This window comes from Sinohyriopsis cumingii, chromosome 8 (genome assembly GCF_028554795.1).
Source record: "Sinohyriopsis cumingii isolate HCF-2022 chromosome 8, ASM2855479v2, whole genome shotgun sequence".
In the NCBI taxonomy this organism is placed as follows: Eukaryota; Metazoa; Mollusca; class Bivalvia; order Unionida; family Unionidae; genus Sinohyriopsis; species Sinohyriopsis cumingii.
Window position 1 is genome coordinate 107,963,470 of NC_142968.1, and position 15,535 is coordinate 107,979,004.

General features: G+C 34.1%; 1 protein-coding gene across 2 annotated transcripts in view; it reads right to left on the reverse strand.

Annotated features, from left to right (window-relative positions):
• LOC149794343 (cilia- and flagella-associated protein 44-like) overlaps positions 1–15,535 on the reverse strand; it is a 108,068-nt gene that overhangs the window by 26,595 nt on the left and 65,938 nt on the right. For both annotated transcript variants that reach the window (XM_089968493.1, XM_089968492.1), the window contains 3 exons: positions 12,988–13,154; positions 6,496–6,684; positions 4,706–4,890 (listed from right to left, as the gene is read on the reverse strand). In XM_089968493.1, the coding sequence (XP_089824619.1) occupies positions 4,706–4,890; positions 6,496–6,684; positions 12,988–13,154 (541 nt within the window). The remainder of the gene's footprint in view (positions 1–4,705; positions 4,891–6,495; positions 6,685–12,987; positions 13,155–15,535) is intronic.

The window sequence follows — 15,535 nt, forward strand, 5'->3', positions numbered from 1 at the left end:
ATGTGCTTGGGTAGTCTTAAGCCAGGTGAAACAGATGCTTAGATCTCTGTCATTTTAACTGTATGTAGCTCTAGGCATATTAGGATGGACAAATTTATCACTAAGATCTCCATAATTGTAGAGATAGGAAGAAATAGACCAAGCAAGACAGACAGAGCTATCACTATGATCCCCATAACTGTATATAGCCAGAGGCATGTTAGGACAGAAAATCTATCATTATAATCCCCAGAGTTGTAACTGTATATAGCCACAGGCATGTTAGGACAGAAAATCTATCATTATCATCCCCAGAGTTGTAACTGTCTATAGCCATAGGCATGTCAGGACAGAAAATCTATCATTATCATCCCCAGAGTTGTAACTGTCTATAGCCATAGGCATGTCAGGACAGAAAATCTATCACTATAATCCCCAGAGTTGTAACTGTATATAGCCATAGGCATGTTAGGACAGAAAATCTATCATTATGATCCCCAGAGTTGTAACTGTATATAGCCATAGGCATGTCAGGACAGAAAATCTATCATTATAATCCCCAGAGCTGTAACTGTATATAGCCATAGACATGTTAGTATAGAGAATCTATCATTATGATCCCAAGAGTTGTAACTGTATATAGCCACAGGCATGTCAGGACAGAAAATCTATCATTATAATCCCCAGAGTTGTAACTGTATATAGCCATAGGCATGTTAGGACAGAAAATCTATCATTATCATCCCCAGAGTTGTAACTGTATATAGCCATAGACATGTTAGTATAGAGAATCTATCATTATGATCCCAAGAGTTGTAACTGTATATAGCCACAGGCATGTTAGGACAGAAAATCTATCATTATGATCCCCAAAGTTGTAACTGTATATAGCCACAGGCATGTTAGGACAGAAAATCTATCATTATCATCGCCAGAGTTGTAACTGTATATAGCCACAGGCATGTTAGGACAGAAAATCTATCATTATGATCCCCAAAGTTGTAACTGTATATAGCCATAGGCATGTTAGGACAGAAAATCTATCATTATCATCGCCAGAGTTGTAACTGTATATAGCCACAGGCATGTTAGGACAGAAAATCTATCATTATGATCCCCAGAGTTGTAACTGTATATAGCCACAGGCATGTTAGGACAGAAAATCTATCATTATCATCGCCAGAGTTGTAACTGTATATAGCCACAGGCATGTTAGGACAGAAAATCTATCATTATGATCCCCAGAGTTGTAACTGTATATAGCCACAGGCATGTTAGGACAGAAAATCTATCATTATGATCCCCAGAGTTGTAACTGTATATAGCCACAGGCATGTTAGGACAGAAAATCTATCATTATCATCCCCAGAGTTGTAACTGTATATAGCCATAGGCATGTTAGTATAGAGAATCTATCATTATAATCCCCAGAGTTGTAACTGTCTATAGCCATAGGCATGTTAGGACAGAAAATCTATCATTATCATCGCCAGAGTTGTAACTGTATATAGCCACAGGCATGTTAGGACAGAAAATCTATCATTATGATCCCCAAAGTTGTAACTGTATATAGCCACAGGCATGTTAGGACAGAAAATCTATCATTATCATCGCCAGAGTTGTAACTGTATATAGCCATAGACATGTTAGGACAGAAAATCTATCATTATCATCCCCAGAGTTGTAACTGTATATAGCCATAGGCATGTTAGGACAGAAAATCTATCATTATCATCCCCAGAGTTGTAACTGTATATAGCCATAGACATGTTAGTATAGAGAATCTATCATTATGATCCCAAGAGTTGTAACTGTATATAGCCACAGGCATGTTAGGACAGAAAATCTATCATTATGATCCCCAAAGTTGTAACTGTATATAGCCACAGGCATGTTAGGACAGAAAATCTATCATTATCATCGCCAGAGTTGTAACTGTATATAGCCACAGGCATGTTAGGACAGAAAATCTATCATTATAATCCCCAGAGTTGTAACTGCATATAGCCATAGGCATGTTAGTATAGAGAATCTATCATTATAATCCCCAGAGTTGTAACTGTCTATAGCCATAGGCATGTTAGGACAGAACATCTATCATTATCATCGCCAGAGTTGTAACTGTATATAGCCACAGGCATGTTAGGACAGAAAATCCATCATTATGATCCCCAGAGTTGTAACTGTATATAGCCATAGACATTTTAGGACAGAAAATCTATCATTATAATCCCCAGAGTTGTAACTGTATATAGCCACAGGCATGTTAGGACAGAAAATCTATCATTATGATCCCCAGAGTTGTAACTGTATATAGCCATAGGTATGTTAGGACAGAAAATATGTCACTAAGAACTCTGTAAAGATATGAAGCTGTAGACCTGGCAAAACAAAATGATCTATCACTCAAATCCCCGTCATAATGTGCTTGTGGCTATATGCATGTTAGGATGGACAAATCTATGTGGTATACCTGGTGAGATGGATAGATCAATCACTAAGATTCTCATAATTTTCACTGTATGTAGCTGTAGGCTTGTTTGGATCGAAAATCTACCATTAAAATCTCTGTAATTGTTGAATGATGAAGCCAAGGACCTGGTGACATGCATGGATCTTTCAGTTATTGAGATATGTGTATGTGTATGTGTGTGTGTGTGTGTGTGTGTGTGTGTGTACACACGTGCGCATGCATGCATTGGATTTTTAATGTAGTTTTTAAAAAAATCAAGCATATCACTACAATGAATGTCTGGCAGTTTATAGTGATGTCTAGCGCTCGGTCATCATGCCATAGACATATAGCATGATGTCCCACCCAGTCACATTATCCTGACACCAGGCCGACAAGTCATGACACTAACCTCTTAATTCTGAGCACCTGGCGAGGCAGCTGTAAGCACTAACCTCTTAATGCTGAGTGCCTAGCGAGGTAGCTGTAAGTACTATTTTTATTAATCTTTGGTATGACTTGGCTGGGGTTTGAACCCACAACCTCCCACATTCGAGGCAACCGCTCTAACCACTAAGCCACAGGAGCGGTTGACTGATTGTAAGAGTTTAGGAATGAATATTAATCCAAATAAACCCCAAATCATGTATGGATGGTTTGAATTTAGCACAAATTTGGCTTTGGATTCACAGAAAGTGTATTGTATAATGTATGGAAGTGAAGCTTGAAAACTAACAACACCTGATGGTGGCATCAGAGCCTCTGCTAGGATTCGCATTTGTTGCCAAATGCGAAAGAATTTTGAAAGTGGTACTAATTTTAGTGACTAACGAAAGTTGCTGGCAACAAATTTTATACAGTAAATTTTTAATTTTTCATTGATATAAGTAACTTGGGCCACTTAATACCTGTTTTCTCTATTTATTGCCATTTATACAAGAAAGACTAATTTATGTGTTTTTCATTGGATTCAGGAGGTAGCAGACTTATATCCCAACATTAATATGACTGGGGAATGTATCTGATGGAGAAATGAGAGAAAACTATATCCATTAATTGACAGAATATACTATATCACTGAATGTGATCTAGCTATGAACTAAACCAGGAAATGCATTAGTCCAAAGTGAATATGTTAAGACTGCACTATTCAGGCCGTAATATAGATTTATAGTTATCAGGAATTCTAATTAATAAAAAAAAAACCAGTCAACAACAACAATCTAAAAATGCCATGGAAAAGTGTTATATGTGTCCAAACTAAGTTTGGGAAAGAAAGCCCAAGACCATTAAAACAATATGGCTCACACTAAAAGTTTATATGGAATCAGTAGTATCAGCAACCCTTTTTACTGAACTTATGTTCTAACTGGGAAAAAAAAATCATGAAACTACTGGAGGTAGTGAATGACCCTGCCATGACACCACCAAATATACACAGTCTTCCAAGTCAATGAAAGATTCTTTGTCAAAAATGCAGGCAATATCCTTGACAAATAGTAATGGAAAAAATATTAAAACCAAACTCAAATGATAAAAATCTATGTATACAATTTACTTTCAAGCCATATCAAGTTTCTTTCAAGCTAATGAGTGAAACAAAAATTTAAGTAGCTGAGATGAAAGATTCACCAGTCAAGGCAAAATAGAAACCAAGATATGGAGGGAGTAACAAATGAACACACACAAGCAAATTTACAAACAAACACATGAATGAACAGGCAAAACACCTTCAAAACTGTTTCTAAAACAAGATAAAAAAAAGCGGCTTTTGAGACTAGATAATATAACCAAGCAGTTGTAAATGTTTGCTTTGGTCAATATTAAGTTTCATGAACCAGCAAACCCATCAGGCTAATATTTACTTTGTACTGGTCAATATGAGGTTCATATTCACCTTAAAAAAGATTTATAATTTTTGTACAGGATCATCAATCTACCAAAACAGTGACACTGAAAAACATCACCTCCTGCAATGGCTATTTTACCGTTGAAACGGGGTTATTTTAACTTGTTATCAGGTTTTTCTTAAATTATCTTTTTTATCAAAAATAGGTTGCAAATTACAATGACAACAAAAAAAAAATGTTTAATCCAATAACAAAAAAAATTCAATTTTTATACCTTATGTTACCTTGTTATAAATTCCTGAAAAAAAAATCAAATAAAAAAAAATATCTGCAAAAGTTTACAAGACAACAGTTAGTGCAGGCAGTACATGGCATTATGACAGTAAAAATGCAATGCGTTTGACCAAAATAAAAAAAATCCTACTTTTCTGGCATTTCATCTGGATACATTTCTGGGACATCTGGAATTGGTTTGTGTTTATCTGGAGATAATTTGGACTGGACTTCCTCAAGCTGAGCCACTAAATCTCGGATCTCCTCAATCACATGGATTTTCTTGTCACGTAAAGCTAGGAACTGAAGATTGAAGTTGTATTTGTACTCATGGATCTGTAAGAAAAAGACAAAACAAGCTGTATTTTTTATAATGTAACAAGCAAGTAATAAGAACAATACAGGAAGACCACATGAAAGATAACATATATCATTCATTTTATATAATCTTACTAACATTATTCTTATTTGTCATATACTTAAGTGAGAAAAATAGAGCATTACTGGCAAAATAATATTCATATTTTTTCATTCCTATATATAAAATATGTCCTTATATTTTCACATGTGAAATCACAAGATTTCCCATAATGCCATGTGATGTCTGATTGTGTATGCCTACAGATGTTATAACTGCAGTAATAAAAATCAGCACTTTGTTAACTTGAACAAATAAATAGAAACCTCATTACATTTCAGACATAGAAATTAATTTATTAAATTAACTAATTTATTTCCTCCTACTTTCTTGACAACAATGATTAACTCGCTGTAATGCAATATGGATTGGACTTGCTTTGTGGTCAGATATGATCAAATAGTTTATGAAATGGCAAAATTGTAATTTACTGCAGAAGATGAGGTCATCCCAATTCTACAGCTCACTTAAGTCACTGATATTTATCTCATCAGTCTATGAGGTGAATCTGAATTCACAAAAAGGGGGTAAAGTGTTGTGCTTAAGTGTGAGTGTAATCATCTATTACAGGTAAAACCCATTATAACATGATGCATTATAACACAATTCCGCTTATAATGCGATAGAAGCATGGCTCTCATTTTTTAATTTAAGGTGACTGCTCTTTTTAACATCCTAAATACATGCTCTTGGAAAAGCCGATTATTCGTATCCCTTGCAGATTATATGATCAAGAGGTTAGTTAAAACTGATGACATTGAAATTTCAATGCACATTTTCTATAGGGAAGTTTTTCCAAAAAATGTTTTATGTGATCCTGCTTATATCACAATGTTATTCTTTTGACCCTGAGTAAGCATTATAATGGGTTATACCAGCATTCATTCGAGAGCAAGTCTGGAATACAGTAAAAATAAATTCTTTTCCTGTGTAAAATAGCAATTATTTCAATGAAAATGTACCAATTTGTCACTGCTTATAAATTAAGTAAATTTATCATAATAATAGTACACACTCACAGAAAAGCAGTCTAATATTATTGAAAGGTAGAAATGTGTCCATACAACATGGATGCCTCTGCCAATATAATCTAAATGTCTGGCAAAGTTCAAAGTCAAACAGGGTCAAAATGCCATTTTATATTTGGTCAGGAAAAGAAGACAATCAAACTGAACCTTGGTCTTTTTAATGTCAAGACTTGATTTCAATCCATTAAGTCTTCAAAAACATTTGCAGAAACTAAATTAATGATGGGCATGATATTACATGAGGGAAGGACAATATGACACTTTCTTTGACAAGGCAGATAAATATTAAAATTCTGTCAATGTACAATGAGCTGTGGAATTCAACATGTGAATAATATCCATTAGTCACACCATTTCAAAGAAACAACTGGGCTGGTGCTCAATCAGAAAACAACATGATATTATAAACTCAATCCACCAAAAACTATAAATTTTTTAAGTCATATCGAATTCACGAGTACAAATCATAATATGAATTACTGAAATAACACCTACCAAATCCTTGATTATGAGAAGTCTCCCCCGTGCCTTATCCACATTCATTCGGAGATGATCTGGGACCACATAATCCTTAGCTGTCTTCAGTTTGAAATCACCCATGTTTTCCTTTGCCTCTTTAATGGCTGCCACATCAGCTGGGTCCTCATAACCATCATCCGGCTTGGTCTCAAACAGCTCCTCCCACTACAAGCAGACAAACAGATTGACATCAGCACTATGATTTGGAATCCAGAATTTCCCAAATTTAACCAGCAGAAATTGTGCTAAGTTTCATAAAATGGTGATAAGTAACAATTGTTCATGCACATGGTACAATAAAATATTCTTTTCTGCTATTACAAATCCTAAAATATTAGGACATCAACAGGTGTTCCAATTGAGTAAGATAATAAATAATATGCACAATACACAAACCAGAATCTGATCCTGCAATTTAAGATTATGGTAACCGAAAAGACTGACAAGCCATCATAATAAAGAGCAAGAATCACTACTGGATGATTGTATGAACATCTGTATACCTCATCCATTCACTCATGAAAGTCTTAAAGCACAGACACAGAACCCATTTTCCCCATTTTGCCCATGCATACCTGTTATACCTCTAGATCAAGGGTCTCAAACTCAAACCACCCTGACGGCTGCATGAGGGCATTTTTGATGGCCCAAGGGCCACATCACTTTTGTTATCTCTCATGACACCTTGTGATGCCAATCATTTTGCAGCCACAAGATACAGCTTGGCGGGTGGGCTGCATGTTCGAGACCCCTGCTCTAGATGCTGGGGGGGGGGGCTGGAAGGGACAGACTGAAATGATGGGTTTTATTATCCAATTGGGCATCACTGAGTGATGCAAGTAATTTACTTTCAAGGTAATGTACAGTTAACATAACTACTTATATATATATATATATATATATATATATATATATATATATATATATATATATATATATATATATATATATATATATATATATATAATTAATCTAAATTAATCAGCTGAAATAAAAAGTGTTATGACCTATACTTAGTGAAAAAGTCACTACAAACCATTATAACATACTAGATTTTTGTGGCAATCAATTTATTAATAACACTTTGCACTCTATATTTTAATTACTTTATTTCATATTTACCTCATTATTATTGTTATCTAACTTTACTGTATTTGGATGAAAAGAGAAAGAGCCAGTTTTAGGACAAGTATTACTTCTTGATTATTTCTGTCATGATTTATTCCCCCCAAGTCAAACTGTGTTCTTAAACATAACAAATCAAAGTATCAACAATACTGAGGTACACTGTGTAGTGAAGAGTTGAGAGTAGATGCAGACAGAGGATTGTGTACTTTTAAGACTTTTCATGTCTCAAGAAATGGCCTGCACGAAGTTACATAACAATCCTTACTTTTGTCTGCGACACAACAGGCAAATCAGACATGGCATCAGGCAACTGTTTACGTTTTCTGGTGTTTAGTTACTAGAACTAGAAAAAGGCCCAGTGTGCATAACTCACCTTGCCAACATATGCATAATAGCCACAAAAAAATAGTTGGCCAAGAAACCTGGACTAGTATATACTTTCCACATAAATTTCTTTTAATTCCATTGATTATATATATTATGAGAAAAACTGTATCAAGGTTTCTCTATTTTATTTTAACCTTCATCCATATTTGATGGCACATCAGCATCACTTGTTCTGAAAAGCTGTTATGCAAGGTTCTGTTTTTTTTAAATTCTGTTAAATTCTGTTGAGTACTTTTTGAGTTAATGTCATTTAAAATATGTTAGGAAGGGTGGCCATATTTTAAAGGTGGACTGAAATCCTAAGGTCTTCACTCTTCATAGTTTATCATAAAAATTGTCAAATTCTACTGAGTAGTTATGATGAAGTCAAAATGATTACATGGTTTTTTTAATCTTTTCAGTAACAACACCAATATTTGATGATGAATCAGCATTATTTAAATAAAACTGAAATAAATTAATGCCTGAGTGCTTTCTATCCAATTTGGTAAAATTTTGTCAACTTGAATTTGGGAACAAATTTTACTTTTTATAGCTTCTGTTAATAGCAAAAGCAGCCATATCTAATAGAGGCATATAATTATTTTAATTTAAATGCCTTTGATGATATGTACTTTCTCTCAAATTCAGACAAACTTTGTTGAGTGAATTTGGATCATGATTATTATATTTTTAGTAATGGCAACATCATTCTTTCATGCAAATTTGAAAAGGTAATTATGCTTGTGTATTTCTGTCTGATTTAATCAAATTCTGTTCTGATATTGTTAGAAGATGTCATTTCAAAGTTTTTCTATTTTTAGTAACAGCAGCCACATTAGATGGGTGTGTGACATTATTTGCACAAAATGTGAAAGGCTTATACCAGGGGGCTTCCTGCCAAATTTGGTCAAATTATGTTTTTGCATTTGATGGCAGATTGATTTCATTTCAGTAATTTCAAAGGACTTCATCTTGGAGTGTTTTATGTTGTATTAGATCAAATTCTGTTCAACCATTGTTTTTAGACTGTTGTTTAAAGGATTTTACAGTTTCAGTTTTGGAGGCAATATATGAAGATGGATCAGCTCATTTGTATACACTTGATACAAGAATGCTTTCTGTGAAATTTAGTCAAAATCTGCTATATGGTTTGGGTGAAAAAGCTGAAAATAGGAAATCTGATAGATGGACACCACATACAGAATAAGTCAGTTTAATGATGCAATGGCAGATTAAATAAACAATGTGATCAATAAGCTCTCATCCCCCCAGTATTTAATAATGGCACTATCCAGAGAGATGATAAGATATGAGCAGAGCTATTTTACTACTGCCAAAAATAGCTAATGAAACACATCCTGACCAAGTACTATATGTGTGAAATGAAATAAATATGGTGCACAATTTCATCAAAATCCTCTCTGCTCCCCCCCCCCCACTCTCTCATGCATAAGGGAAGTATGTAGAGTGAGACATAAAAAGACAACTGAACTTGCACCAAGTAACCTACATGAACCTGGGACTTTGTAATGGTTAAATCTGTGTGGGATTTTACAACAGTGTTCACAATATCAATGACACAAAGTTGCTAGAGCCTGTCAAGACTTGTATGGTACATTTATTTGTAAGGAGGAATACACATACTGTAATCTGTTTAATGCTTCGTTCATTTTGATTTCTTTCTTCATGTTTTATAAAACCTATTAATATGGGTCTAAAAACAGTATTTAATATTAAAATGTCAGAAGGCTGATTTACCCTCCCTCAGCTTTTCTCAATCATTGTGTGGGTTGGTAAAAATGCAGTAGACTAATAAATTGACCAATGAAGAGACACCACATGTCTCTCTATGGACCTTCATAGAAAGATACCAGCAAAAATCCAAAAACAACTGTGGCAAATTTTCACCTGTGTCATGCAACAATATCTTTGGACCAAAGAATGATAGGAAAATGTAGTCACATGAAGTAACAGAAAGGGGAAAGCTAGCAATGAAGGATATAAACAATTGTACAGTTGAAAGCAATGTTAATTAAATCATAATAATGACTTACATGAACTTAAATACAATTAAATGTTTGAATTACCTCTTGTTGTTTCCTCATTTCACTTGGTTTACATTTCAATTTAAATATGCTAGCCAGAATGTGAAGCCTACACATTCAATATTCAAATAGTTAACCATGCTGTGTTTGTAGTGCACTATTTTCTTCATTTATACCATATTTTCGTGTTTAAATCATACGTGTGTCTTATATTTATTTAATCAATATGAATGAAAATAGAAGTTCAAATACTAAAAAAAGCAACTTATCAATTTGCAAGGAGATTGCAATGATGCATAAAAGATTAAGGTCCATTTTGTAGTGAACACACTGGAAAGGACTGTGCAGAGTTCATTCATTCCGTCAATACACAGTTGGTTGCAGTCAATATTAATGGCATTGGAAATGCAAATATGTGTATTTTTATATACTATAAATAAAATATATGTAGAGTATGTATGCTGTATATTTGACATACTGGAAGTTGCATAAATTTTTCGACAAGCCTCATTTCCTTTTAATGAAAATTTTTTACATTTCGTGGTATATCTATAGAGAATACACACACACACACACACACACACATTAATCATAATCATCAAAGGATGTTCTTAAAAATTGCCAAGATGCTGTTTGTTTGTAATTATTTATTGTTTCAAAATATACTTTTGAAAATTAGCTATTTCAAAATAAAGCTCTCTAATCTTGTGCTATGTCACCTGTTTGTAGACAGCATGCTCACTGGCTTATTTATGAGTACAGATGTTACAGCACATAAGTGCAGCAGTGGAAATTACTGTGTCACATCTAACATAAAAGGATATAATGATTAAAAAATGATTGAAATGACTAATCAATTTCATAATATTTCTGGTTTTCATACTTAAATGAATGTAAAGGAGAAAGTGGTGGAGTGAAAGAGTTGAGAAATTAATCAGACAACAACATAAAGTAAAAGGTGACAAACACCAAGATTTAGATTACAAACTCTTCTCACGCATTGTAAAAAAAATTGTTCATATGAAAAAATGACATAAATACAAAATTTTAATATGTCAAAAAATATTTGTTATTTCATCAGTATTATCAACAGTATCATATCGTCAACAGATGCCATTCCTATCATGGGCTTAGACTGTCAATATTTTTCTCTCTTAGTTTTTTTTGACATTTTTTGACATTTTTCAGCAACATATTGGCTACCATAGCTAGTCCCCAAACTCAACCAATAACATCATTCCCACAGTAAAATGTTATCAGACAGTCTGTTGTGAATGTCATTATGTTGTGCATTCCCTATTCTAATGTTTATATTTGATCACATGGCAATGGGACTTAGTCTGGTTTTCAGATGACCTATATCTTCATTACACACTTGTTTACTTGAACTGTTAACTTATGTAATATCAGGAATTGTCAAAACTGTTTGCCAGCACAAATATACTCCTAAAGTGTAGAATTCTTCCCATTCAAACTCAGTCACATTGGTCATTTCTTGTATTTTATTTTAAAAAAAGTATACAATTTTAATTTTCTGTATGTCTCCTGCACTGATTATGGGTATGAATGATATACATATATAACTGCCAATCAGTTAACTTCTAATGACTTACTGCTTGTGTAGCTTGAATGAGCAAACTTGTATGTACGACAATTGTAACAGACAAGCATCAAAGGAAATAATTTAAAAATATACAAAAACACTTTCTGATAAGTGATAGAAAGAGAAACACATATAACACTTATTTTGTACAGGGAATATTTTGGTGGACTTCCTTTTTTTTCAAGTAACTACACTTTCAGTCTCTGATTAACTACACTCTCTGCCTTTGGGTAACTACACTCTCAGTCTTTGAGTAACTACACTCTCAGTCTCTGATTAACTACACTCTCTGCCTTTTGGAAACTACACTCTCAGTCTTTGAGTAACTACACTCTCAGTCTCTGATTAACTACACTCTCAGTCTTTGAGTAACTACACTCTCAGTCTCTGATTAACTACACTCTCTGCCTTTGGGTAACTACACTCTCAGTCTTTGAGTAACTACACTCTCAGTCTCTGATTAACTACACTCTCTGCCTTTTGGAAACTACACTCTCAGTCTTTGAGTAACTACACTCTCAGTCTCTGATTAACTACACTCTCAGTCTTTGGGTAACTGCACTCTCAGTCTTCGAGTAACTACACTCTCAGTCTCTGATTAACTACACTCTCTGTCTTTGGGTAACTACACTCTCAGTCTTCAAGTAATTACACTCTCAATCTAAATCAAAGTAGTCATTCAGATTCATCCTATGTAACTAACTTTTGTAGGTCACTTAGTCTATCATGTAGATGGGACAAAGATACAAATAGATATATGCATGAATACTAATAACAGGTACAAAGAAGACACAAACATCAAGAGAACACAACATAAAGCAACAAAGCATGTTTTAAACACCAAAACAACAAAATTCCACAAGGGGCAATTGTTTCAGTGTGCAATGAAATGAAAAGGTGCTATTACCATAAATTTACACAATCTTGCAATAGCAATAAAATCATTTGAATTTCAGCACTTCATAGACTAGACATTATAGAAATCACTTGCTTTCTTAGTTGATAAAACTGTTATAGCTATAATGATGCCATAATACTGTAAAAATTATTGGGTTTTTTTTTCTTCTTCTGATTCCTCCAGTCATTAAAACACTCATACTATTTCCTGCAAAGAGGTGTTTGTGATGCACAAGGCTGATGGCTGCTACAACTGAAATGTGGGCCCACATTCAAATTAGCATAATTATTCAGTACATATATACAAATAAGAGTTTGTTTTCCTTTAAAACTGTAACATTTTAGAAAATGGCAACAAATGTTTTCCATCATGGTATCATATGAATCAATAGGAAATGCAAATTAAAGAAAACAGACTGTACATACCTGTGCTTTTCTAGCAGCTCTCTTCTTTTTCTTTTCTTCCACTTTGTTGAGGGCCTTGCTGATTCTCTCCCCCATGCTGCCTTTCAGAGTGGTCAAAACTTTGGCACCAGCAGCATCCTCTTGTTTATCTCCAACCAGGGCCGTGCTTTCTGTCATCCGTGTCTGTCCTAAAACATCCAAACCACAAGAATATTGAATAATCCCATTTAGTGTGTATGCTGCACCATCATAATTACTATATCTAATAACAGCACTGACTGTATCCAGCACAGTCCTAATATCCAACAATCTCTGATTGGTGAAAAAGCAAATTCAATTATGTATGTATGTATGTATGTATGTATGTATGTATGTATATATGTACGTACGTACGTACGTACACACGCACGCATGCATGCATGTATGTATGTATGTATGTATGCCTGTCTGTCTGTTTGTCTCTCTGTATGTGTGAATGCATGCATACATACATGTATGTATGTATGTATGTATGTATGTATGTATGTATGTATGTATGTTTGTATGTATGTATGTGTGTGTATGTATGTATGTATGTATGTATGTATGTATGTACATATGTACGTATGTACAGTTATATATGTATGTATGTATGTATGTATGCCTGTCTGTCTGTCTGTCTGCCTGTATGTATGTATGCATGCATGCATACATGTATGTATGTATGTATGTACATACGTACGTATGTACAAACACACGTAGTTATATATGTATTTATGTATGTATGTATGTATGTATGTATGTATGTATGTATGCATGTATGTATGTATGTATGTATGTATGTATGTATGTATGTATGTATGTATGTATGTATGTATGTATGTATGTACATACGTACGTATGTACAAACACATGTAGTTATATATGTATTTATGTATGTATGTATGTATGTATGTATGTATGTATGTATGTATGTACATACGTACGTATGTACAAACACATGTAGTTATATATGTATTTATGTAAGTATGTATGTATGTACGTATGTACAAACACATGTAGTTATATATGTATTTATGTATGTATGTATAGGGTTTATTGGCAGATCAACAAAATTCTGACCATATCATGCCAGTTAAAAGTTAAACCCTACAAATGTAAACACAAAAATTGCTACATATTTTAGGTAGATAAACTATTTAAAATAATTATAAACATATACTCCTAAAAAAGTCAAAGATGCATGCATATATATATATATATATATATATATATATATATATATATATATATATATATATATATACACACACACGTATGTATATAAGGTTAAACATCACATCAGCACAATCTTGACTATAGTGCCATTTAAAAATTAATTTCCATAAAAAGTAAATTAAAAATTGCAATAATTTTAATAAGATAAACCCTCTGAAGTGAACATTTAGTATTACAAGATAAAAGATAAAAGTAGATGTCAACAATTCTTCAAAAGGTAAATAAAATAAAAGATACGGGTAAATAAATATAAAATCTTGGTGGTACATACTCAAAAATGTTTCTTAACTGAGTTCCAACAAAAAAACACTTCCAATGATCCACTGTTTGCAAACACTGGCAAGGTATACAATAGGGTCCAGGTCACCCTTCAGGAGGTATGCCTGGATCAGGTATATGTGTCCTATGCATGGAACAGGTACGTGTGTCCTATGCATCGGTCAGGCATGTGTGTCCTATGCATGGATCAGGTATGTGTGTCCTATGTATGGATCAGGTATGTGTGTCCTATGCATGGATCAGGTACGTGTGTCCTATGCATCTGTCAGGCATGCGTGTCCTATGCATGGATCAGGTATATGTGTCCTATGCATGGATCAGGTATGTGTGTCCTATGCATGGAACAGGTACGTGTGTCCTATGCATCGGTCAGACATGTGTGTCCTATGCATGGATCAGGTATATGTGTCCTTTGCATGGATCAGGTATGTGTGTCCTATGCATGGAACAGGTACGTGTGTCCTATGTATGGATCAGGCATGTGTGTCCTATGCATGGATCAAGTATGTGTGTCCTATGCATGGAACAGGTATGTGTGTCCTATGTATGGATCAGGTATGTGTGTCCTATGCATGGATCAAGCATGTGTGTCCTATGCATGGATCAGGTATGTGTGTCCTATGCATGGATCAGGTATGTGTGTCCTATGTATGGATCAGGCATGTGTGTCCTATGCATGGATCAAGTATGTGTGTCCTATGCACGGAACAGGTATGTGTGTCCTATGTATGGATCAGGTATGTGTGTCCTATGCATGGATCAAGCATGTGTGTCCTATGCATGGATCAGGTATGTGTGCCCTATGTATGGATCAAGTATGTGTGTCCAATACATGGGCAGCATAATAATAATAATAATAATAATAATAATGATGAGGACTTTGTATAGCGCCTAATCTTTAGAAGCTCTAAGCGCTTTACAACATTAGACAACACCTATAAGATAAAAAACATATAATGATATGATTACAAAAACAAACACCATGAAATTGGAAAACATTAAAAAAACATGCTGAGAATATTTAAGGTAGGAA